The sequence below is a fragment of the Ylistrum balloti genome, unplaced genomic scaffold, assembly GCF_031769215.1.
Source record: "Ylistrum balloti isolate Yb309-2 unplaced genomic scaffold, AGI_CSIRO_Ybal_v1 Utg369844, whole genome shotgun sequence".
Classification (NCBI taxonomy): domain Eukaryota; kingdom Metazoa; phylum Mollusca; class Bivalvia; order Pectinida; family Pectinidae; genus Ylistrum; species Ylistrum balloti.
This window is the reverse complement of record NW_026782000.1, coordinates 32,630-60,581: the sequence shown is the minus strand read 5'-3', so window position 1 is coordinate 60,581 and position 27,952 is coordinate 32,630. Positions and strand designations below refer to the sequence as shown.

At 35.5% G+C, this 27,952-nt stretch overlaps 1 protein-coding gene across 1 annotated transcript; it reads left to right on the top strand.

Moving 5' to 3' along the window:
• LOC132545376 (transient receptor potential cation channel subfamily M member-like 2) lies at positions 1-27,541 on the top strand. Its single transcript, XM_060209057.1, has 29 exons — positions 1-135; positions 584-782; positions 1,574-1,978; positions 2,511-2,617; positions 2,914-3,002; positions 3,504-3,715; positions 4,291-4,382; positions 4,592-4,744; positions 5,225-5,293; positions 5,669-6,166; positions 7,238-7,338; positions 7,728-7,953; positions 12,529-12,615; positions 13,149-13,198; positions 13,888-13,990; positions 14,654-14,782; positions 15,469-15,699; positions 16,136-16,310; positions 17,087-17,246; positions 17,533-17,756; positions 19,777-19,945; positions 20,104-20,171; positions 20,891-21,015; positions 21,300-21,394; positions 21,847-22,047; positions 22,492-22,597; positions 23,225-23,332; positions 26,693-26,821; positions 27,425-27,541. Exons 1-29 carry the CDS (start codon positions 1-3, stop codon positions 27,539-27,541), a joined length of 4,563 nt encoding a protein of 1,520 aa, XP_060065040.1.
• The last annotated feature ends 411 nt before the right edge of the window (positions 27,542-27,952 follow it).

Here is a 27,952-nt window from a genome sequence, read left to right as displayed (position 1 = left end):
ATGACAGACAGATTTCAAAACGAGGTCAGTCAATCAACGTCTCGTATAAATGAAGGAAAAGTGAAACGAATTCTGACGAATGATCGTGGACGAATAAAGTTCGAAGGTTGTGATGAAGAATTAGGGCTAAGGAATGTAAGCACACTATATGTCTCTTATTCAACAGCACTTGTTCTATTACATCAGCTGTATAATTAGGCTTTCAAAAAATGAGACAGAAATGAATAAAGAAAAATAACTTCATTCACATTCTGTTTACCGATTAATTCAAGATATTATCAATATTTTTAATATCAGTTTTAAGCGAGAGTGTTAAAAATCATCATGTTTTCTTACATTTCACAACTTACATTGTTTCCAAAAATTTTGTTGGCTAGGCATCCACAAACAGCGGTTTTTTTAAAAATTATTGCCGAATTGTCTTAATACTGTCTGTACAGTTCGATTGTCATTTCGTCCTACACTGAACAAATAAATGACAACTACTTAAGATGTAACCGAATAGACCTATTAAATTGAAGGTAAATTCGTACCTTGTTATATATAATTTTATGAATTCGTTTGATTGATTTTGATTTTGCAGTATATCCGTGTGAATGATGACGGTAACAAGGAAGGGCCTGGGTCCCTTGATGAGGTCCTCAAGTCTTTGATGACTGAATGGGACCTTAAAACTCCTAATCTTCTCATTTCCGTGACAGGGGGAGCGAAAAGCTTTCAAGTGAAGACTCAACAGAGAACCGCGTTCAGGAGGGGTCTCATCAAACTAGCTAGGACCACAGGTATATTGACGAGGTTATGTGTTATTTCAAATATGTATTAATATTGATAGTGCATCTTGATTCTTTGGTACTGCATATCAGAGTAAGTATGTCAATAAATAATCAATTTGGAGACTTATGAACATTGATATTTCAGATATAAATGTTTGATAAGATTTGAAATAATCATATTTTGGATATATTTTTCAAGGCTGTACGATAAGCGTGACCCTATTTGTGAACTTTCCATGTATAGATAGGAATATAACTGCTTCCCTAACCCATTGAATTTGCATATCACAATTCAAGGATGTTCGAGGGCTCTATCCCAATGCAATGAACACCGTTGACGACATCGACAACTGTCAGGCAAACTTATCACTCAAAGTGTTTGTTTTGGCCATCACTCTTAACTCAATAGGAAATATTCCATTTAATTGCGAAACGCGATGTTATGTCTGGTGGTAAAGATGTCGTTAATCATTTTTAATCATGTTGGAAGAGGCATTGCTTTCTTAGTTTGGTTGACCAAGATTTACATCGCGAGTGCTATCGATGACACAGAGGACGCTTACCTTTCTGGGATACCTGGTCTTATTTTTAATGAAATTTCGCAAGGGTCTCCATGTAGATGTTTTCATTTGTTCATGTCTTACTTTCCCGGGTTTGGATTATTATTATCTTAACATTACACATGGTATTTCCGTTTTGTTATTTTAATGTTGATGTCTTTCCAGCTTACACTCACATCCTTGAATGGTTTACAAGCTGAATTTGCCAATGATAATTTTTTGCACTATTTTGTCTTTGAGATCCATGGATAATCAGTGGCGGAAGCAACACCGGTATCATGAAGGAAGTTGGTGAAGCGGTGCGGGATTTCAATTTGACTGCAAACTGCGGTCAGTCAATCGTTGCCATAGGGATAGCAACGTGGGGAGTTGTCCAAAATCGTGAACACCTCAGAAACGGTCTTGGAAGTAAAAATGAAATTGAAAACACAAATAAAGCGTCACCTGGTGTTGCTGATTTTAACGATCCGCCAAAAAGTTACAAACTTGAACGTGTTGCAAACAGAAACGAAACGTTCCTGAATCCGAACCATACTCATTTTATATTAGTGGACGACGGTACCGAGCATACGTTTGGGAAGGAGATTACTTTTCGTGCCGAAATAGAAAATGCTGTTGCCAACTTGAAAACAGATACAGGGAAAGGTATGCCAAACTACACGACCAAAATGTTTTTCCTAAGACAGAAATACATTTTGAATAATGCTTGACAAAATATTTTAGTAAAATAATTGTCTAGATTGTAAATGTCCTCAGTTATTCTCCCTTTCATCACACATGTTCTTCAACGATTACAGGGTGAAACCGAAACAATGACGATATTGGAACGGCGAAATAATTATTTTTAAAAAGGGTGAGAAAAAAACAACGAAAAACGAGTCTTATAATATACATATATATGAACACTTCTTCGATCCCAGGTTAAGCGCGCTCCTTACGACAATGCACTGTCCCTGGAGACGAGGTTGGGATGTATGTATAGGTCATCCTGTGTATCATCATTAGAATGACTTCCTCGTTGTATGACTCGATGATATATATTTATGAATTTATCAAACATGTCAAGCAAAACAATATATCCATAGAATCAATCATAAGAGATTCGCAGACAGAAGGGAGACAACTTCAAAATATTCGCGTCTCTTAATAATTCGTTTGTGCTTTTTTATGTCGTTAGATGCTGTATCCGTCCCTGTTGTACTGTTGGTAGTGGAAGGGGGACCAAATACCATAGAAACAGTACTGAATGCCGTCTGTAAGAACACACCCACTGTCGTTGTCAAGGTAACAAATACAAAACAATCGACACATATAAATGTCACTTACAAATAAACTTTTCTCTCTTCGTTATAAAGAAAAAAGGGTGTAATGAAAAATGTTTGGTGAAAACAATGTTTCAAGCATTAATTTTCTTGATTCATGAGATTGATTATGAACTTTCTTTTAATATTCGTCAATAAATGTCCCAAGTTTTACCATTTCATTCACCTGTCGCGAACCTTCTGACTGTATCAATTTTTTATAGGTTTTTCGTATCTCTGTTTCTGACATGAAAACTTTGGATGATGTCTTGGTTTCAGGGTTCTGGAAAAGCTGCAGACATAATAGCATATGCTTATGAACAGGCAAGGGAGATAATCGAACACGGAAAGGAGTCTGCGCGCGGCAGGTAAGACAGTCAATAATTAAGTTCGTCCGTTTCTATAGTTACAATAATGAACCATAGTTGTTTCACGCAAATTATAATCTTCTAGAATATGTATCGCAGTATAGTATGATGGTACAGTGGAACGGGGAGGGAGACAGCTGATTACTCACTGGAAGTTGATTAAAATAATGCAGAAAGTGGAAAAACATTAAATTAGATGCTGGAGATCCGATTCCAAATAATATGTAAATATGTATTTAATAGCGTTTATCAAAAAGTTGTTGTTTAGAAAATTATATGTCCGGTAAATATGATTGATCACAGCATCGACTATTTAGAGGATGTAAAGGCCTGGAAACTATTTTTAAGTGCAATTTTGAAATTCACAGCCCGGTTTCATAAATGATAGAATATAGAACTTTTCATTTACGCCGGAAGTGAACACAAATATTGCTATCGTTACAAAAATCATGAAATCTTGGGTTTCTCTTGACGAATACGTTCTGGGTGTCCCTGTTGTAGGCCAGTATCGGTGTTTGACGGTCCTCTGAAGTCGAAGATCCGGGCGATGGTTGAAGAGGAGGCCTGGATCAACGTTGTCATCAAAGACGTCTGTAAAAATGTCGAGATGTGTGTGAAAGACAGAAATTTGATCACAGTGTTCGATATAACCGCTATCACATCTGAAATGTCTCAGGGCATCGACATAGCAATACTGAAGGCTCTCATGAAAGGTAAGACATCGATATAGCAATATTGAAGGCTCTCATCAAAGGTAAGACATCGACATAGCCATACTAAATGCTATCTTGAAAATTAAGGCAACATCGACATAGCCATACTAAAGGCTCTCATGAAAGGTAAGACAACATCGACACAGCCATACTAAGTGCTCTCATGAAAGGAAAGACAACATCGACATAGCCATACTAAGTGCCCTCATGAAAGGAAAGACAACATCGACATAGCCATACTAAAGGCTCTCGTGAAAATTAAGGCAACATCAACATAGTCATACTAAAGGCTCTCGTGAAAGGTAAGACAACATCGACATAGCCATACTTAAGGCTCTCGTGAAAGGTAAGACAACATCGACATAGCCATACTTAAGGCTCTCATGAAAGGTAAGACATCGACATATATAAGGTGAAATGTTCAAGCTGTCGTTCACCGATCATTTTATTATCTCAGAGATAACGTCATTTGTAAGGCTCTCACGAAAGAGGAAACCTCGATATAGCAAAACTTGATGAGCTAGTAAAAATATTGTTATAAGGGAGGTAATTTGCATTTTATGGATGTGTTTCAGTCAAAAGAGACAACTCGCTGAGTCAGCTGAAGCTTGCACTGTGTTGGAACAGAATCGACATCGCCAATAGTGAGATTATGCGCGACATGAGCGTACGTTATCCCTTAGATATAATTTGCGCTGGCTCTAGTTTTCTTAGTGAGAATAAGTGGAATATTCAAATTTGACCTTAAAAGAAACAGAAGATTGACCTCCTCGTCTGTGTTCATCGTTCCGTTATTTGACATTCTTGCTTTAAGTGTTTGAATTTGCTTCACGTTATCAAGTTCATTTTAAAAATGTTTTGTGTTTACTTCAATAGCGACAGAGTCTGGAGACAGCCCTCGCGGACAATGACATGATAATGTCCGCTCTCGGACTCGATAGAGTGGACTTCATGGACCTCTTCCTGGACAACGGGGTGGACATCAACGCATTCTTGACCGCCAGACGTCTGAAGCAACTTTATCATCAGGTATAAACAAAAACATCTACCGACTTCTACCGGAATAGAAGATATGTGAAAACATTAAATAAATACATTAGATGGACCTCCTTAACACTTAATATTGAATATTATTGATTATTTGTTAGATCAGGTAAAAAACGAGTGAAAAATTCGGGGTTGTCTAGATCAATTAACTATTGAAAGAATAATGAAGTGGATATATTTTGATTTCCTACAAATGGAGAAGGAAATTGGCACTGTAAAGGTTTCATTATGAGTAAAATCATTGAAGCCTGTTTTGGCTATACATGTTTAAACTTAAACACAATTAAGACAACGTCTTCTTAGAACTAGGAGATAATATCACTCAAAATATGACGTTCTTAGGTAGATATTTATTGTTTTTGTTTTACATGAATACTTTTAATCATGTTATAAATAAGATGCCAACAGTTATTAGAAGCGATGTTAACTTACCGAACTGTATGTACCATTTTCCCTTAACAGGTTTCCGCCAACAGTATCCTGAGGACAATTCTGAGAAAATCGCAGAAAAACTTTGATATCAATGCGGATGTAAGTCACACTGTAGTAGGATTAAATCCTACGTATGATTTCGTCCATAATTCTTTCACTCTCTGTTTCTTTTTTTCTTTCTTCACTTCTCTTTCTTTCTTTCTTTCTCTCTCTTTCTGTCTTTCATTCTTTCTTTCTTTATTTTAAAATATATTTATTGGAAGCAGGGTACTGTACTGTAGAATGCGACACACGACATGAATCGATCTCTCGTTAATTTCAAAAATAATCTTACTCTATATGTGATGTACTATATGTATTATTCAAATCAAAGTTTTCTGTTACGAATTTTATTCGAAGATCGCATGTCAGTTTTGCCGATTTCCAGTCATTGGAATTTTATTCATTTCGTGTTTATTATACTGGCTTACACAGGATTGTTTGGTGAAGGTGGGAGAACTGATAAACATACTGCTAGGAGAGTTTTACGAGGTTCTCGCGGTGTATCAGAAACCGGAAGAGAGAAGGAGTTCACAGTCGTTGAATCAGCAGAGTGACGCAACGTTTCCCAGACAAGAAAGTAGCAATGGCGTCGAACACAAAGCATGGGGAAAATCTCAAAACCAAGTTTCGCAAAATGAAAATGATTTTGCATCAAAAACAATTATGGATGGCAACGGTTTAGACAAGAAGGCAGTGTCTCCAAGTCATTTCTTCCAGAACAAAATAGAAGTAGACACTAAAGTTGTTTCTTCGACAAAAAAACCGTCTCCGCGTTTGCTCTCAATGAAATCTGCCGTTCGAAATTTAGTTTCGGTGAAAGGAACATTAGAGGAAATTCACAAATTTGAAAATCCGAATCTCCATCTGTTTCTGTGGTGTGTTCTGACGAATAGACAGGAAATGGCGAAACTATTTTGGAAATACGGGAAGGTATGTGTTTGATTGCATGAGAAGTATTTTTTCTCCACAAGCTAACCGATTCCTAATTTTACATAGTGATTGGAGTGAAGAAGGTATGAAAAAGTTATCCTTACCTGTCTGAGAGGTTTTTCAGCATTGTGTATCATAGTCCATGACACTAACATAATTACCTGAAAGTTTCCTAAAGGGTAATCTTTGATGATAACAACAACAAAAATAGTGAATTAATCGAAAGATTGTTCATTTTTAAAGTAAATTAATAAAAGAAAGAAAAAAAGAAAGAAAGAAAAATATAGAAAATTTCAATAAAATAAAATCCTGCGATGAAAATGTTTATTTGTTTACGTAATAGTATATTGGTTGCTGATAGAATTGATTACCTGAATTATTTCTTTCTTACTCGTCATTCATGTACTTGGTTGGTGGCCGTACTATCGGTAGATAATTTTTCGTTCTTAGATTTCCTTTTGGCCGAAGGAAATATCTTCCATTTCAAAATTTGACAAGGCGCGAGCCGATTATGACATCTTAATAAGATTATTCTTAAGAAAGTTATTAACCTGTTTACCGCGATACGAGAATTTCGACACAGTAATACATTTTATCTGAAAAAATATGTTTTCCAAATAATATGTCGATTTGGTATTTAATCTCGTTTGTTGATTTTGCTCGTTATGTGAAATATCCAGGAAAAGTTTGATTGAAGAACAGAGATCAAAGATTGCCAAATTATCCTTATATTTATCTAACAAATAACACAACATATTATCAATTCTTGAACAATAGTTTGTATATTTTAACTAAGTGCTACTGGAGGTTACTGTAATCGTAAAGTTCATAAACTTTTTTCAAATTTATTTTTGTCGTTTTCAGATATTTTAAAATAGAATGAAAAAAATGTTATAATCTTCATTACTGAACGTGGATCAAAGCAGCAAATTGACCCCTTTACTTCATGTATTTCGTCTTTTGAAATGTATTTTGGTAATTTTCGTAGCTTTTCTTTCCCTTTGAACTACAATTTTTCATTTTTATCTCTTCGACATTGAAATTTTAAATCTATTCTGATATACACATTAGGACCACATCGCCGCTGCGTTGGTTGCACACGGCCTGTTAAAACAAATGTCTTCACTCATCGGCGACAAGGAGTCCGAAAAGATACTGAGACAGAACTCAGAGTGAGTGAAGAAATAAAAGAGAAATAAGACCAAACAAACCTTTATACATTTGTTTCTCTGTAAAACCAAATAAGACAAACTTGCGTTTTACTATTCATAATGGAATTAATTACAGAAAGCTTTTAAGTGTGATGTATTCAGCTTCGGTAGAGGCCGACTCTTATTTTTGGGAAATAACAGTGCGGTGATCTTCTCCCGAGAAATAAAGCTAATTCTTATTTTGGCTCCCAGGAGGTTCGAGCAAAATTTAAAGGACCAGTATAATTAAGATAAAATTGAAATCAAGTTCAAATCAGTCACGAGTTTGATCTCGAAAAATTCGTAACAAATTTTATTGTTTATTATAGACATTAATTTAATTTAATTTCAATTTCCTATTAATTTTCCAGTGAGTTTTGTCAACTTGCTGTGAACATTTTAAACGAATGTCAAGAAAAGGACGAAAAGAAAGCTACAGATTTATTGACACAACGAATGGAGGAATGGGGACACACAACGTGTGAGCAAATCGCCATGAAGACAGATAATAAACACTTCGTTGCCCATGCTACATTCCAGTCCCTTCTGAGCTCAATGTGGAAGGGTGAATTATCTCCCCTGAATGGATTAACATGGGTAAGGCTTTTAACATTTTCACATTTTTTTTTCTTACTGGCTTCATTTTGGATTATATATTTGTCAAGTGTATCCAGTTATGTACAATGGCAGCTGGTTTTCGCTTAAATGTGCACAAAATGACGGTAATTAATAATCATAGAAAAGAAATCTTTATATGTTGATCAACAATCTGGATATGTAAAATTTTGCGTTATATATGGTAACGCATGCGCATAAAACACCGTCGCCTGTAAACAAAAATGACAATAATAGTTACTTGCATTTTGCATTTCGTAATTCTGAATTGACTAAGGGTTGTCAAATGATATTTGCAACACCCACATCAAGATCAAGTACGGAAAACTGGGATTTTACAGACTGCGTCACTATTTTCACTTTAATCTCTGCCCGCCATCATGTGTTCTTGTTTACAAAATGACTGCCTCGTTTTCAAAACCGTCGCGTGACATTATCAGTGCTAAATTTGAGAGGGGTTTTCCGATCCAATGAAGTGGTCTAGCTGGAGAAATGTTACTGAAGTGTATCAACCCACACAATCAATAACAAAACACAATCAACAACAGAATTAATATTTTACTGTGATGTTCCTTTTAGCGAGGTACGTTTTGTATTATCTAGGAGAGACATGTTGTAGTAAAATATCTTTTGATGCATATACCAAGTTAATGAAATGGCAGAATATTTGTTGTTTACATATTCGAGAAAACTTGAATCGATGTACAGATGGAAAAAATAGATATTACTAAATTATGTTACGAAGATTAGAGCGGAGGAAAAAAAAAGACACAAAAATTTGCAATTTGAAAATTTATTTATGCGAGCGACACAATATTTTGTGTTATTGTTAATAGTGAAGACGTGAATTCGAAATTCTGAGATCAATTTTTAATATTAATAATATTTACCATTAGAAGTTTTTGATTCCGGAAATTTGTAAGCATTCAGAAAAAAAAGTAATTTTCGACATAAGATTATTTACATAAGGCAAACTACACAAGATAAAACTTCAGGTTCTCGTATGGTGGACAATGAAGAGAGCCACACACCGATTTCACGCCGTAGAAGAGTTTCCCGTTTTGGTTCAGGTTGGTTTCGCCTTCTAAAACCTGCGATTGTCCATCGACACACACAAATTGGGAGGATGCGACATGTCCAAAATAACCGGAAGCTAAGTTTCCATTATAAGCTTCCGTCCAACCGTTGTAGCATTCACTGCGACCCGGAATCATGAGCGTCGTGGTGTGTTGATTTGTCCTGCAAACAGCACAAGGAACATCTTGTGCAGTATTTTTCACTCCGAACAAAGCCATCGGTTCCTCGTACTCTGCTCCGTACATGTAGCCCACGTGACCAGAAGGATTCGCTAAATTCTTGTTTGGACCCCAGATAGGGTCATCTGGCATACACACATACTCCGCCGCCCCACCAGGGTGTTGATAGTTGGATCCACCGGCAAATCCTGTACAAGAGTTTGTAATTTAGTAAATAAGTTTTTTTTAATATTGAAAACCAGTAATAACGAAAATTTTGTCTTTTACGTAGTAAAAAGTATTTTTACCCTAACGATTCAAACTTAATTAATGTATAGAGTTTGCATTTTGGAAGGAAAGTATTGTATGGACTATCAATTTCGATCTTTTTTACTTTTGTGTGAAGATGAAGAAAAATAAACGTCTTAGGAATAGCGACATCTGGAGTATCTAAAGTTCATGGGAACATATAGTTGTGTAACGTGTCTGAGTAAATAACTGTGTAACGTGTCTGAGTAAAAAGCTGTGTAACGTGTAAAAAGCTGTGTAACGTGTCTGAGTAAATAGCTGTGTCACGTGTCTGAGTAATTAACTGTGTAACGTGTCTGAGTAAATAGCAGTGTAACGTGTCTGAGTAAATAGCTGTGTCATGTGTCTGAGTAAATAGCTGTGTCACGTGTCTGAGTAAATAGCTGTGTCACGTGTCTGAGTAAATAGCTGTGTAACGTGTCTGAGTAAATAGCTGTGTAACGTGTCTGAGTAAATAGCTGTGTCATGTGTCTGAGTAAATAGCTGTGTCACGTGTCTGAGTAAATAGCTGTGTAACGTGTCTGAGTAAATAGCAGTGTAACGTGTCTGAGTAACTGAGTAAATAGCTGTGTGACGTGTCTGAGTAAATAGCTGTGTAACTTGTCTGAGTAAATAGTTGTGTAACTTGTCTGAGTAAATAGCTGTGTAATGTGTAGGAGTAAATAGCTGTGTAATTTGTCTGAGTAACTGAGTAAATAGCTGTGTGACGTGTCTGAGTAAATAGCTGTGTAACGTGTCTGAGTAAATAGCTGTGTAACGTGTCTGAGTAAATAGCTGTGTAACTTGTCTGAGTAAATAGCTGTGTAAAGTGTCTGAGTAAATAGCTGTGTAACTTGTCTGAGTGTCTAATCACTCCATTTTGAGATATTTTAGTATTGTATCTTATCGCTAGTTTCTTGACTTCAGTGCCAAGATGTATACATAAACAGTTCCATATCTATAGAATTGGAAATATTCTTTATTTAAAAAAATGAAATGTTGACCTGTAGCTTCAACTGACAAAATGTTTCCTACCTTGTTACAAGTCAGGGATCTAGGATTGCAATTTCATGGTTGTATTCAATAAGATCAATCAATGTTAGTCACTACTCACCTGTATATACTAATTGAGTAACATTTTCAGGACAGTCACTTCGTCCCCAGCGCGTAAAGACAGCTCCGCCATTACCTGAAAGTATACAAGATAAATCGTAACGAGAAATAACATTACGCATTATTTTCTTGTCTTGACTGAGCAACGTTAACAGAAGATCAAAAGTGATACTTACAAAACAAGTAAACTCACAAACAGAATCACAATTCTAATTTCTAGTCGTATTAAACTGTTGCAAACATAACACCCGATGATAAAACAGAAAATCACAAGTTATCTTACAGGTTTTAAAAAATGAAGTCGTTTCAGTAAGGCTTGAAGTTAAGATTGCAAAGTTATGAAAATATTAAACAAATATTCAAAGACAATGTTATATAAAGTTACCGTCTCCGTAAAGATATATGTTGTTTTTAAGTTTAGTGTTTTCATCCTTCAGGGTCTGCAACTCTGTTTCTAATGTGTCCGTTTTCCGCTGTTGCGCCTGTAGCTCGGATTGGATCCGTGTTAGTTCTTGTTGGAATGACTGCGAGTCGGATAGTAAAATCCGTTTAGTGTCAGAGTTAGCATCAATGGAAACAAAGAAGACAAGTCATTTTGGAAATCGCGGAGTAGATAAATTGGTTACAGTAATACTGGCGAGTGTGAGTGTGGGAATTAGAACAGCTTACCTTAAACTCTGATCAGCTTAATCTCAACTTTCCGATTGGTGATTTTCTTTTTAATACTTTCAAAAACATTTCAAAATCAACTTGTATCAAAATGGCGACAAAAGACAAGAAATGATTCTATTGAACGTTTTATGATATCATTTTGAATAAAAAATATGGCCTTATTTTCTTTTGGATTAATATATTGAAGTTTACAAAGCTGATAACGTGTAGAAGTGTGTGTTCAGATTCTATCTACGAAACAGATGTTTTCTTTCACATTTAAACGATTACTATCTCTAGATCAAGTGAGATTTCTTCCACAAAATTGTGTTGGAGCGGTTTATGGTTTAGATTAATTTGTTATAATTCAAATCTATAAATAATCGATAAACGATATTTCAAATTGTCTGATATTTTGATGACCTGTACATGTTTCTTACGCAACTTTTGATAATTCAAATATAAATAACATTTCTGTTCGAAAATTTCTAATCATTTTTGAATTCGAAACACTAAGTTAATTAACTAAGTACAAACACATTGTCCTTTACGTTAAAATCTACAAAAAAGTATAGATAATTTACAAGCAATGTGACTAACAACAAATGGTAATATTTTGTAATTCACCTAAATTTAAAAAAAAAAAAAAAAAACGTTGTTTGAATAGTGTGTCAAGGCAACACTTTTGATAAACCATTTTAAATGAAAGAGTTTAAATACAGTATCCGTGAAGTTTGCTCTTAGTCTGAATCATACAGTAGAGTTATGATTAACCAGCGGAATATTCTGATATAATAAAACTGAACCCCGAGCCAGGGTTCGATGCGCCTGCCGATCATCGAACATTTTAGCTGCAGAGATTCACTAACTTCTAAATAGTGAACTAATGAAATTGTAATTCCGTGGTTAAATTAATGTAAATGTACATCTTTTAGTGGTATGTTTGTGTCTTTGTGTATCTTACTTATTCTGAACAGCGAATATCACCTGGCTAACTCCGTCAGTAGGTATTTCACTTTCTCTGTCTGTAGGATGTCAGCTACGTCCTGTTTCATCCATACGCTTTTAATCAATACAAGTGTTACCATATCACAGATTTAGACGACTGGAGTCTAGTGTTTGTCTCTTATGTCTTGATATGACTCAGACATTTAGCTTTGAGTCATTTAGTTTTCGGAATGCTCCCATAAACACGCCATGACCAGGAATTAATGATGTGAAACCAAATGTTGATTTATTGACTATGCATATATTATTGCTTACTCTTCAGACCTTGGTGTGCATCGTTCCTCTTCTCCAACCTCTCATTTGGCGAAAAATCAGATTTAAAGTGGATGATCAAAGGGAACAAATCCAGGTAAGTATTTAAGCTATTGTTACCTGTATCTTACGTTGCTTGAATTGAAATATTGAAGCTTAAACTTGCATGAATATGATATGAATATAATTAGACAAGAAAACAAAATGCCAATGTCCAAAAGAAAGTTACGACATTATAAAATATCTTCTTATTTCGACGAGAAGCTGTTGTCGTTTGAGGGGAAATCTCTCTCTCTTATTTGTGTAGATTTTTAAAAAGAACCTTTGCTAAAACCTTCTCGGGAGTTTACAATGGGGAACCTCATCGTTATTGTCTTTAAGCGATGCAGTTTTCATGGCATGAACGTACATTTTCACGCCTGACTTAACTTCAGAGTATAAGAATCCAGATATGCGTCTTTGACTTTTTATTTTCCCGATTTCAACAAAAAGCAAACATTGCGTTTTAAAATTGCAACCTGTCGTGTGAAATCTTTCATTTACAACATCTATCTGCGATATCCCCTTGATTCATTCATTCTTTCTCCATTTCGTTTTGTTTGATTTTGTTACGTTCATCTCTTATTTCAGTCAAAACAAATTAAATGTGAAAACGCAGCGATAGGAGATAACTCCGTCAAGTAAGTAATAAAACTGACGTCTTTTCATTCCTCCGATTTCGCGAACTGCCTGTGTATTTGAACAGGATCAGTTGGAATGCCGTATAACTTAAAGATATCTTAAAATGGTATTAATAAGCGTAATAAAGGAGTATGATATATATTGACAAATTTGTTAATCCAGTCGCCATAGTAACCTATTAAGAGAAATAAGGACTTTGTATCGTTTCATTTCATTGTAATGTACCTATTTCATTTACAGTATTTTGGTATATAAACTGTTGGTTAAAATGGATGTTTTATTTTTTTTCTTTACGGAAGATGCACAAATGAATAGCCTTTAAAACACATAAAGAGTTAGTTACGACAGAGGCATACAATGAATTATGCTGCATCAAAGGGCGGCATAAATATGCTTTTATAAGAGATTAAATTTATGTATGTTGATAAGGAAATGTCTTTGTTGAGAACAACTATTAGATATGTACATGAAAAAGACTTTGACCATTCAGTTAAGCAGGGTAACTGTCAATTGCGATTTGATAAATCGGCAACTTTTACAAACTGAAATGTTTTTCGATGCACATTGTTAAACATATGAACTTGGTATTTGATCGGCAGATTGAAATTTCGTTTAAGTTACCGTTATGATAATCGAGCTTTGACCAGGCAAGCTTAAATTTTAGTAACGATCTATTGTGCCTGTTCAGGGAGCTAACAAATGACTTGACAGAGGAGCTACCGAAAGTTTCAAAGTTAAAGAAGATACAGCATTTCTATCAAGCGCCAGTTGTGAAATTTGTCCAAAATTTTGTGAGTATCAAAATGCCGTCTATTTCTAAAGCCTTGTACTTGAACAAAATTCAGTTAAAACTAACATAATTAACATGGGATACAACTTCTATCATTTTGATATTATCGAGAGAAATAAGATATTTATATTCTATGTTTTTGATATCGAAACATAAGAAATACAATGGTATTTCCTGATCAGATATATATTCATTAGTGTTTTCAAATGAAATGTATCGTTGTTGACATCTTTTTCCGTTGAAGCCTATACATATACGCTGTTTTTGATGGGTACACCGCTACAGATATTAAGAGGTCATCGCATAGCTGGTATTTTTTTATCAATTTTTGCGATTTTTTTAAAACGATTGATTACACGTGAACGAATTTAACTTTTGCGATCTGATTGTAAAATGCCATCTGACGCACACTTGTCTCATTATTTCATTAATTAAAATTTCGCGATCACGCTTGTGCACCCCGGGATAATGAAAATATTATACCCTCGAAAATAACCAGCTACACGATAAATCTGTAATAGAGATATAGAGGTAATATTCCCTAAAACAGAAGAAGAGTAAAATAGGTCATTTTCAATTACTCCAAATATTTCAACAGAAAGAAACATGTGCGCAACATCATTATTTTGTTTATGAGCCATCTTTACTTTTCATTTTCATTTAGGTGTCATATGTGTTCTTCTTGATGTTGTTCAGCTATGCGCTTCTGTCAAAATTTGACAATACTTTGACAGGAGTGGAGATGACACTATTTGTCTGGGTGTTTAGCCTGCTGGCCGAGGAAGCTAATCAGGTACCAAACAATTTCATTTCAACAGATGTTATTACAACTAGTAGATGAAGTAGAAGACGCTCACCCATCAGGAACACAAGGTCTTTTTCACTGTGTATCTCGCAGAGTAACTCTTTCTTTTTTCTTGTTATGTCCGCGTTTGAATTAAGACTGAATTAAGAAAACAAAGAATTTAATTAGACATCAAGTACAGCCTAAAAGCGCTGGTATGTTATAATCACTTATATAATCAGACATTAGTCATCACAAATAAATATATACTGATCACTTTATATCAATAATGTGTTCTGGTATATCACATGAATGTTTATCAAAATAATTAAAATAAATTCGTTTCTTTCATACTAGCAATATATTTACGTAGCAGGTTTAAATACAGTAACGACAAATGCATCCTCGATATTGCAGGGATTACTATCACTTTCGGTCTCTGCACCGTACATCAGAACGTACGTCAAACGAATCGCGAGGTCGCATAACACTATATTTTAATGGTTTTGAAGTTGGGTGTCGCTCCTTTGTAATCTTGAATTGGTCAGTTTTTTCTCCTGGAACCATTTAAATAACTTGAAATATTGATTCCGAATGAAACACAACAAATATAATTAATCATCCGTACACAAGGTACATTTACAAGAGCCGGTATACATTATAATTTCTACATGTGCATATTCGTCTCGTTGTAGTTTTTCTCATCAAAAGGCAATTACTTCCTCAACAAATTGAATGTTCTTGACCTGTTGCCGATTGTGCTGTTCCTCGTTGGAGCCATTTGCCTGGTAGGGTCTGGAAGTGTGCCGTTGGAAGTCGGGCGGATCTTCTTCTCATTCTCCTTCATCGGGTTCTTCCTTCGACTGCTTGGGTTGTTCTCCGTGCACAAAGATCTCGGTCCTAAACTTGTCATGATAACAAAAATGGTAATTTGAAGTTATTTACGACATTAACTTATAAATAATATCTGTCTGAAATGATGAGATGATTGACTCGAACATAAGTGAAAGAAACCATAATCTTCTTAAAAAGTAACATTATTTTCATCACAATTTTTCATCTGCTGCAGCTAGTTTCAGCGGCTGTGTCCGTTATATCATTATAGTAAAATGAAATGGAAATCAAGATACCTAAATGCATATACTCTATATATTTTACTATTGCGTAGGTGCATTTGTATGGGCAGAAGCTGGACTACCCTTGAGAAAACCCAAACTATCGGACAGATGACACAATACTTTTCAAAGTCTGATTGGTATATCGAATCCATGTTGTTTAGCTGAAAATAAGTGTGTTAACACTGCACAACTCGACAATTACACGTAAGGATTTTGAAATTGCGTCGCTATTTTATATTTGCAGTTTGTGGACCTGATCTATTTTCTGGCTATCCTCATGGTGTTTGTAGTGTCGTATTCAATTGCTGCCCATTCAATCCTGTATCCAGTCTCCAGGTTTGACGGCGATCTGCTCTTTAACCTTCTCCGTATCCCCTACTGGAACCTTTATGGGGAACTCATTCTTGACGAGATGGAAAGTAAGGCAAACACACAAAGTACTTTATTACAGCTTCACCAGACTCTGCACACATTCATTCTCTTAAAATCATCATATAAATGAAATTTACGAAATCCACTCAAATATGGGACCTGATCTAGTATTTGACACGTTTTCCGCTCACTTTGAAATTTCCTCGGTTGCCTCCTCGGTTTAAAGGTCTAGGCTCTTAATTAGCTCTACTGAACTCTAATCTAAATTCATATAAAAAGGCACTATTTACTTGTGTGTCTTTTGTAATAAGATTGTTGAAATTATTTTTTATCTTGTGTATGTCTATGTAATAATTGGAGCAACAGCAACACACATCAAAGGTATTTAATCAGTACTTGTGAAGTAGGTATCATTTGATCTTCGATCACTGATTCGTATCATTCCACTCTGAAACATATCTATAGACGAAAAAATTTTCACGATTTTGAAGAAGGTTTATAATTGCGGATTTTCGAAATATGCATCCGACATAGGGAATTCAGTTACACGCTGTCATCATCAATAGGTTCCATTTGCCATTTTTACAATTTTAATATATATCTGATTTGATTATGATAAATATGTCGTCGGTTAAACATTGACTTAAATTTCTAATCAGTATTATGTATTTTTTCTATTAAATGTAAGTAGCTTGCTTAAAATTTCTGAAAAAAAGTTCTATTGATAGATGAAAGATTGATTGCACTAGAAAAGGAACGGAATATATTACAACAGCAGAATCTTTTACAAAAAATAAAGATGTTACAAACCTATTTAATTCAGTTAAAGAGCCGGAGTGCAGTTTTGACCCTTTGTTGTACGAAAACGACACCCTTCCCCGCTGTCCAACCCAGATCGGCGGATATGTTGTACCGATATTGATGGGCTTTTATATGATGATTGCCAATATTTTACTCCTTAACCTTCTCATCGCAATGTTCAGGTAAGCTAATGCCTGAGTGTGAAAGTCCCAGCTTTGTTCGTTTTGGCATTTTGTTTAATCTCTAATCGTTCGGTGTTTAAAGTCAATTCATTGACGTTATTTCATATTTCTTCGAATTTTAGATACAGTATAAATGACATAAAGCTTACTCAAAATAATTATAAGAGGAAACCGGCACTAATATAATGTCTATCATTTAAATTGAATTTAATGCTGCCGTCTGTAAATCTACGTCATCAGTCATTATTTCTGCTTGTCTTACCTGATGTTTTCTCTTCCATTAAAGCAACACATTTCAGAAAGTCCAGGAAAACTCGGACTTGTATTGGTGCTTCCAAAGATTTACTCTGATTTACGACTACTCGTGTCGCCCGGTTCTACCCCCTCCCCTGATCCTTGTCTGTCATACTTGGAAGTTACTTAATTGGTGTTACTGGAAATACAGACAGGTCTGCAAATGTGCCAGAACCTGCTGTAGAGATTGTAGTTATAAAGACACCACTATATTTGGTAAGAATTTTTATGTTTGTAAAACAAAGCCTAGTTCGACAATGTTCCTATTGTGCATATAAGAGCAATGTGATATACATGTTGTATACATTTTTTCGTATAAGATATGAGATTTTATTTGGGAGTGTCGGAAACTTGTCAGAAACTACCAAACTTATTATGTTCTGACAAGTTTTGTTCAGCAATCATGTTCAGTAAGGCTTTGGAAATTGTCAGAACCTATGAGCTAAAAGTTTCCATGGCGACATTTTGTAACGTTTTATATACATACAGTACATATCAAAACATGAAGGCAACCTTTATCAGTGTCTTGATTTAATATAGTCAGAACTATACTCAAGGGATAAAGAAACGCAGGATAACATTTGAAGATGATTCTAGCAAAGACGTCGAGAATAATGTTCAATATTAAGAATGAAGAGTAATCCATAAACAATAAACTGTAAAAAACAACGATTTGTATGTGGTAAGTGATTTAGGAGTGATTGGAGAGAATTGAAAGAGAACTCTGTAATCTGAAATCGAAATTGACTGATTGTTGGAGCTGGCTAGTCAATACAGGGTATGTCCTCCATTCGCTCCCTGATTCTCCTTGGCATGGAGTTCATGAGTGAGTTAATCATCCTCAGTAGGATGATGGCCCATTCTTCCAAGAGGGCATCTTTGTTTTTGGCCAGAGTTACAGGGGGAGGCTGGTCCCACAATTGCTCAATAGAGGAAAAGTCGGGGCTGTATGGCGGTTAGTTAGAAAGTCGCGACAGATCCTCGCTACATGGGGCCGAGCACGTTCTTGCTGGAACGTGAGGTTATTTTGCTGCAATAATGGGATAACATGGGGTCGGAAGATCTCACCTCTATACCTAGCGGCAGTTAATTTTAACGCTACAACAACCAGTGGAGATTTAATAAAGAGGATAACCTGGTCTCACCTGTAAACAAGACCCTCTTCCTTTGCATCTATTGGAATATTCTGGGGGCATGTGCTGCCACCTAAGCCATACGACGCTGACGACAAGCAGCGGTAAGGGACAGACCTACAAACAGGTGACGCACCCACAGACAACTTCTCGCAATAGTTTCTTCAATCGAATCAGTGGCAGAAAGGTGCCGATTACGCAAATGCGCGAGACGAATAAACCTGTCATGACGTTGTGACGTCAAACACGGTCGCCCAGTCCTTGGTCTGTCAGCAACCCGCCAAGTTTCCCTTAGACATCTAATAAGATGTTCTGTAGTGCATATATGGACACCGAAATGTCTGGCAACCTGTATTTCCCTTTAACCTAACATAATCATCTCAATGGCCTGACCCCTCTGAACTTCCGTCAGCAGTGCCATAGTTTAATGCTATCAGAAATAAATCAAAATATCCGAAAATGATGTGTCTCTATGAAGACTACCTTATGGTATGACGAGCAGTGTAACTCAATGGCACAACACTGCTGTGTACGAGATTTTCCCGTCTCGTGCTTTCCTGGAAGACATCGTCACGCAATGCAATAATGCAACAGATTTTCAATGTTTTTGAACAACGCATCCGCAAGATATTGCAAATAATGTTGCTCTCTGCGTTTTTTCATCGCTTGAGTATATATATCGACGTGATATTTACCTTATCAGAAATATATATATATCGACAGCTTGTCAATCAATCTGTAATTTATCATTGACAAAGTATAAATTGTAACTCATTTCACAACAAGGATGATTAATTCGTGTTGGATTTCAAAGTGTTTCAGACATCGTGACATTTGCATAACGTCAATCTATTAACGGCGTCGTTTGGTTTACTTCTATGATGAATGCTAATTTAATTGTTTCCCAAATGTAAATGTTTTACTTGATAATGTTTTTTCTCCTAGAATATATGTTTGACGCGAAGCACCTGACATTACTTTCAAATTGAACTATCTAAATGCATCAATGGTTTGCAATGAAGCATAGTTTCAATAACATTACATCATTCTTCCCAAGACACGTGATCGTATTAAATGTTTGTAAGACTCTCTCTGGGCAACAGGTGACGTCTGTGATAAGGAGGCGTCATTGACACAGTGGGAGAAGATAGTAGCCGATGAGTATCTCTATCGAGTCTCACACACTACGACAGACACCGGAAGTGATAAGACTAGGAAGAAAACTGCTGCTGAAGAAAATACGTCAAACCATGACACTAAAATAGATATCAAGTATGAATAAGTATATTGATACTAACTATGATACATACTTCAAAATCATAAAGATATCAAGTATCTGAAATCAATGATACCTCATTCTCCAACACAGTTTTACCGGAAAATCTATATGCAATCTGTTTGTATTAATTTCAGCATTTTCTTTTATTCAGGTTAGATGCATTACTTGCCAAACAAGAGGAAATGTGTACAAACCAGATGACGAAAACTACGAATGAAGGTAACATCAATTCGAGATCTCCGAATTTGTTGAAAAAACTATTCCATTTAGAGTAATCTGAACGGCTTGAAAAAGAAACTAAATAAAGTCTATAGCTACTAAAGGTAATTTTGGTGAGTATCATTGATTGAAATGGATCTGTTTTAATGTAAGCTATGACCAGTACGTCGAGCTGAACTTGTGTCCCCCTGAAATTGTTTCGTGCACAAATACAAATAATCCATGACTGCAGTTATAGTGTTATGAGTGCAATACAAAAAATGTTATTTACTTAAAATTGTAATAGAATTAGCAGATATATGAAATTTACTAAATTAATCGAATTAAGGAGCCAGTGCACCTCTCCATCAACATATCGACATTTTTTGTATTACTTTGTGTGTACTGCGGTCGCCTCCTATACTTCACAATTTAGGCATCAACGACCAGTCCAAGCATACAGAACATAATGAAATTACTTATATTTATATGTCCTTCCAGTTGAAATCAACAAAACAGCTATGTAGGAAATTTTAAAATCAAATTAGATTTGTTGCGTGAACATATGATTCACTTCAGAGATCAACAGTGATCAAGTTCAGTTTTGACACATTACAGTACTTTGCTTTGTTCTGACCTAATAAAGGGTTTGTAAAATTGGTGACAATAATGTCTTATGTGATTATAATATAACATTTTATTGTCTGGAATCATACAAACAGAAAATGTTTTTCTTACAGAAACAAAGACAGAAGATTTTATAAAAGTGAAAAAATCCAAGCTACATTTCCTATCACGTGTTTGTGTGTATCCTTCAACTGCCGTTGCCCGTTTCCCAGTACCCGATAATCTCGTATCATGGAAGGTATGATCACATAATTGATTCGTGTTGTGAATTGTAATGCAGTTAGTACAACATATAGAATGGCATTACTTTCCTCATAGTGATAATGATGCTCTACTGCATTTTGTACGAGCATATCATCAAAAACCGATTACATGGTTGATGGCGAGATCTGATTAAATATTGTATGTTTATGATCAAAATAATTTTTTTTTCAGTGGCATACTTCATATCATTCGTTTATTAACAATATGTAAGTGTTTCACTTAGCAATGGTTTTACGTATTCGTCTGGTCATGTTTCAGACAAAATACCAGGATTACAATCCGAAAGTTATCGATAAGAATAACCCAGAAACGTCTGTCGCTGAGACAGACATGAAGAAAGCAGAACCTAGCAGGTAACATTGATGAATATAACTTCTAGTAGACCTGTTATTGTCAACATACGCTGCAATGACAATAGCTTTGATCTAATGAAATACATTATCGCTACAATTGTATATAAAATAAGACATGGGCGGTTGATTGCTGAGGTGGTAAGCATTTATTTTCCCCCTGGTAATCAGGATTAAACTTTCTGTTTGAATATGGAATAATGATACTAATGACACGGACGTGAAAATGGGCCACTTGCCACGCTGTTCTGGTATTCTTTTCATAATAAGAACTAGTTGCAGCGTTGGGATTCTACGTTGCAATTGGATGCAGTAGTGGGATTTTACGCTAGAAATAGGTACATGTACATTGTACAAAATTGTTTTGCCTTTTAAAACTCATTCTTTGTTTTGATTTGAATAAACACTTCGCAATGTTTCGTTGATATAGGCTTATTTTTCAATATTTTGATCAGGTCGATGCTTCTACAATCGAGTAAATCATTATCATTTAACGAATACGACCAGGAATACACCGTGGACAGGCGGAGTGTTCTTGGGAAATATAAAGTTGTTGGCCGTATTCCACGAAATCCCATCGGAAGGACTGGAGTAATAGGGCGTGGTTGTCTTGCTGTTTGGGGACCAAACCACGAGAAAAGATTAATAATTACAAGGTATGTTGATATTGATATGTCTTGCAGTTGCAGTTACCTTATTTTCTATTGGTCAGAAACGATGCTAAGTTGCAGGAGAAAACAAATTGATCAATGGCTGATACGCTGCATTGATGATTATAATGGAGCGACACCCAACTTCAAATCAGCATAACATATCGTTATGCGACCTCGAGAAGATTCGTTAAATGTACATCAAAATATCAAACTGTTCTTCTTGTCTTATCAACAAGGTTTCGTACATGGAACCGTCAACTTTGTATCAAAATGCTCTAGGGTGCACGGAGCAAAAGCGATCACAACCCCTGGAGTATCGAGGATGAGAGTTCAGAGGTGATGTGCAAAGTTATTGCTTTATCTTATACTTTATTTGAAATATAAAAATGATTTGGAATGTATATCAAGGTTTCTTATCAATGAATAAAAATAATCCCTTCCTTATAGGTGGGCAGCCGACGCGGCTGGGAAACAAATGCTACGAAAAGGAAAACGTCTTTTTCAGTTTCTTTCCTGGAAACGAGCATTAGACGGTCATTGGACTATTTACCCGGTAAGTATCTTTTAAAATGTTAGCCCAAAGTTTTTGATAAACGGATGAAAGTTTAGTGTAAAGTTTGAATACATCTGTCTTACTAACTGTATGTTCCTGTATGGTTTTAACGTCAACTAGGTAACATGGATCAGAATATATTTTTCGATTATGTATGGAATTATATATATTTGTCGCCAGTGAAGGTAGGAATTATCACTGTGTTGAAATGTATCATTATCTACTAGCTTGGGTTGAATGCATAATTTAGTTTGAGTTACAATATGCATTCAACCCAAATTTGGTGCATATTTCAAATTTTTCATTTCAGTAAACGACGTTTAAATTGTGTATTTGACATAATTAATGACTTGGAACTGTTTTTATATCCATATATTTTAATTGTCATAATCAAGTTCTATCTGAAAAGAAATATTCCAGCGATCAGACTTAAAACACGTTCAGTCTTTCAAATATATTTTACCATAGCTTCTCGTAAGGAATTTCAAAGTTAAAGAGTTAGAATTTGCCAAAAGAAAGGTGTAAGATATTCAGTTGACGAATTGAACCTTTACGAAGACATGCCATACAGATTTCCTGCAAAGAACATATCATAATTCAAATGTTTTTCAATAATGTTTTACACAGGAGCATACCACTGAAACAATAGACTCTTCGGCAGTAAAAGAGTTCATTCCGAACGTGTCAGTGAAGCCAACGGATATTTTAGATTCAATATTTCAGAAAAGTCAGGAGGTAAGTGTCATACTGATAACAAGAACGTTCGTGTTTAAAAGGATAAATGCTTAAGGTACTTATTTCTATTTTTTATTTTGATTTTTCATTCATGTTGCTGTAATGTGTATGGACGCTATGGCCTGTATTTACTGGGGGAATAATTCGACATAACGAAGTATTTATATCAGATTTAAAATATGTACGTTGTACTACATCAAAACTCATTTGTGTCGAACACGCTTAAACCGAATACATCGGATGAGGTTTGTTCGGTCCTGATTTTTTTCTCTTCTCTTTAGGCAACCAAACTTAAAATACACTACCGTAAACCAGAGGGAAATGATAAGCAATATCGCGCCGATGCAGAAAGATACCAATACTAGTTCATCATTGAGACATTCATTTATGATCAGATACATTTACTGGATATATATGTACATATACAAACTGTATTTTTGTTTTTTCTTTGCTAAACCTCATGTCAGTAGCGAGTTATCGCCGACACTAGCGAGACTTTGTAACACTTTTCTTGCCACATATCAGGACTATTGACTTAAAGTATCCCTTTGCTGGAGCGATATTATTGTCGATCTGGAATTTAAAAATTAAAACGACTTCACCTTGGTAATGAGATAATTAGACTCTTGACTTATTAGATATGACGTTGAAGGAGAGACACGTTTGTTAATTAAAGTGAATCGCTGTTCACATAAATAAATTGAGAAATCCTTCAGGTGAGGCATTGTTTTACTTAAGTAAAATTGTCCAAATTAGAGTGAACTTGTCCAACGGGTGCTATAAATTAAGATGCTAAATTTGGATTTGTCTTTGATTTCTAACTCACACTAATGAGTTAAATGAACAATCTGATGAAGGATTCGGGTCACCTGGCTGATAACTGGAGCATTTCATAGGAATATAGAAGAAAGAATAGGACAGAAGATGAAGCCCGATGTTAAAGACATGTAGGCAAAATACGACGCAATATTCGCCGTTGAGAGAGGAGGCTGACATAAAACCGACACAGCCAGACAGTTTAAAATTCCACCAAATACGCTGTTGGCTTGGCTAAGAAATGCTGAGAAGATCAAAACCAGCTTCAAGGCAAACTCAATTAGACCGATTCACATCTAGACACCAAATATCTTTTCCGGACGATATGTGGCGAAGCTAACTTAGCTGACACTGATTGTGCCGAAACTATTCAGCGTTCTCAACAAATATGAACCTGCCGACATCTTCAACGCAGACAAGACCGCAATCTTATTCAAGATGTAACCGAATAAGGCGTTACATTTCAAAGGCTCAGACTGCAAAGGTGGGAAGAAGAGGAAAGACTACCTAACAGTTTAAGCGCGCGCCAACATGGACGGAACGTATAGATTACCTTTGATCGTTTTCAGAATGCTTCAAGAACGTCAAGACTCGGCAGCTCTCAAGAAGGCTTGGATGACTGCAAAACTTTACTCAACACAAAAGAAACGCACAGTTTAAAAGCAATCTATAGCCTATAATATTTTGGGAAATTTGTACAAAATTTTGTATCAATGTGAAGGGACCGGTCTTCTCTTTACAATACTGTACGAGAAAAGTCTGTGTGACATCACTCGTGTCATCAGTAGTTACTCAAAATGGGATACACGCGAAAAACAAAATGAGTCAGACAATGACATCGTTATGCTTGGCTGATTTTAAGGTAGATTGTCGAGAAGGGAGAGCATTCTTTATGTAATACCTGACCAAATATTCCATTATTTCCTTACAGCTAAGGTGTACAGCAATGGAAACTTTGTGCGCTTCTTTCTTTTGTTGATTATATTTAAGAATTGGCTATCTGACTTGGACCGGGAATTCTACCGACAGCACCGGAAGATCGCAATGATCATCGACAATTGCCCTGCCCACCTTGATTACCTCCTTGGCAGCTCTACAGTTCATTTTCCTTCCTCCCTTCCACCAATACGACCGGCAATAACCGGCCGATGGGTCAGGGGATAATTCAGAACCTCAAGGTACATTACAGAGAGCGAATCCTTGGCAAGTACATCGAGAATACAACACCAGAGATCAATGTTCTCGGCGCCCTCGACTTATGCAGAAGACAGGTCGCAGAAAAGAACATTTAGAACTGTTTTCGCCACGAAGGTTTCACTACCACCACCACTACCAACACCATCACCATTACCAAAAACAGAGGATGACAACGAAGATGATGGAGATGGCATTGCCCTCGGTTGACTTGTTTCCGTTGACGCCGTCGCACCAACCAGTGAACCAATCACTGACGACGAAATTATTTGCAAAGATACAGCCCATCGACAGTGATGATCACGACGAGCCCGCCCCACCACCGAAACCTAACACATCATCTACTGCCGTCCGTTATGACGTTTGGTGAACTCCGAGAAATCTGGTGAATTGTTGACTATGATGACCTATATCTTCAGCAAGATATCAACCAACCTATTAAAGGAACTTGTGAGACAACAATCCAAGATATCAGACTTTCGTACATTTTGTGTTCTATATTCGTACATTTAAGTGATTATTTAATAAAATATGTCGTTAATATATAATATTTTTATTTATGTTTTTAATTATTTATTTCTGTCATGCCATGTTATGAGTCAGGTTTCCAGTAAACAACCTATGGAAATTGGGTCAATCTTCATTGCATGATGTCTCCGTTCACAGAACATGGCAAGGTCGAACCACCGGATAAGTCGAAGAGTTCATTTGGTCCTGTCGACTTCGACTTATTCGTGTTTAATTGTATATCTAACATGAATCATGTAATGGTCTTAACAAATTGATGAAAATAAATATCCCTAGTAAAAGGGATAATATTTAATTTGATGTAATTGACGTAATCTATAAACACCAAGAAGTTACTTCCCGTTAACTAGAGCACACTTATGTATATATGTTATATGTCCCTTTCTTACTTTCCTTTTATTGCGCCACCTGTTTGCACTAAAAGGAGAGAATCAAGAAAGACAATGCCTTACGTCCAATCCAAATTGACATTTTTTTGTCGATAGAACTAGTTGTAATTGAAATTGTACTTCCAGTCTAGAAGAATTATATTCCTAACCGGATTATTAAATTCGTAAATATTTCTAAATGACAATTTGCACTGAAAGTATTATCGTTTGCAATTGAATCGCTTCGAAGCAAATTTCTTAAAGAATATAAAATAACAAAATATTTGAAAATTATAACAGAATGAAAAGTTTACAACCAATTAGTATTTAATCAATCAACAGACATTATCTATTAAATAAAAAAATGAAGATAAACCAAGGAAATAGCATATCAGACAGTATATAACTATATAACTAAACATGGTTTATGTATCTATTTTATTCTCTGTTAAAGGTGTACCTAGGGTATGTAGACAGCCCACTGAACACTGACAATGCCTGGGTTGAAGTGACAATTAAAACGTACATGGATGAAAACCAAAGCTTACAACAGTATTCCTACCTCAACAACTTCATCTTCAGGGTGAGAATTGGATTGAATCTGTTTAATGAAACATAGTTGACGTTTAATGAACGTATCATCAGTATGAGTTGAATAGTATTATTGACCAATTAACCACTTATCACCACTGCCACTCCAGATCATAACCTAGCATCACTTGAAAGCCCATTTCACCACCACTGTGTACTTACAAAGTCAATGAAGATCCAGAGCTTGAACTGTGTTGAGCGACTATTCATGCTAAATGTTGCTTTACTAATTATATATCCATTGTGTATATTCTATTATAGATGTACAAGAAGCATTTCTGATGGCTGATTAATCTCACAACTTTCTGTATTGATATCGTAAACTCCTCAGTTAAATTTTTGGACGAAAGTTATACATTTTTCAATACAATACAGGTTTTGTAATATTAATATCAAAATTATAATGTGCTGAAAATATTTTTTGTTATTTTGTTATTATTCAGAATAACCAAATTGTGATGATTGTCTTGATTTGTATCATGTATTTGTATTTAAAATATAGTTGTGACTTTGTAAATTATGATGCATGTAGATATCACTGCGGTTTTGTGACGTGTGTTACTAATGGTAACCGTTATGTTTTCTGTTGTTGAAGGAGGATAATTCTCTACATGTAGCAGTATGGAAAACAGCATCTTCTCGAGACATGAATGGCACAGAACAATATCAGTGTCTTAAAAGCATTGCCAAAAATCTCCGGGCGTCATTCTGAAGATTGAAATATATCAGGAGGAGGCTTATAGACTTGTGCAGCATATGAAAACATATGAAGTTTTGTTACATAATCAAACTCACAGAACAATATTTTTCTTTCGGAGGACAGTAGATGATTTACTTCAAGGTTCTGTTACCTTCTTAAACTACGTTGTTTACTGATTTTCCACGCCAAGATCTAGCTTATAACCACCAAAGGCGCCTCGCTAGAATAAAATGTTAAAAAGAAGCAATTTACATTAAAAAAAGTTTTAAATATATTATATCAATTAAATTTGCAAACAGAAGGAAAATAACTAATTTTTATTTATTAAAGGCTGAAAAGAATTCCTGCACCGAATGATCAAATAGATATGATTTTTAACGAAGGATCGTTTTGCACCCTCTGATTATTTTATATACGAAATAA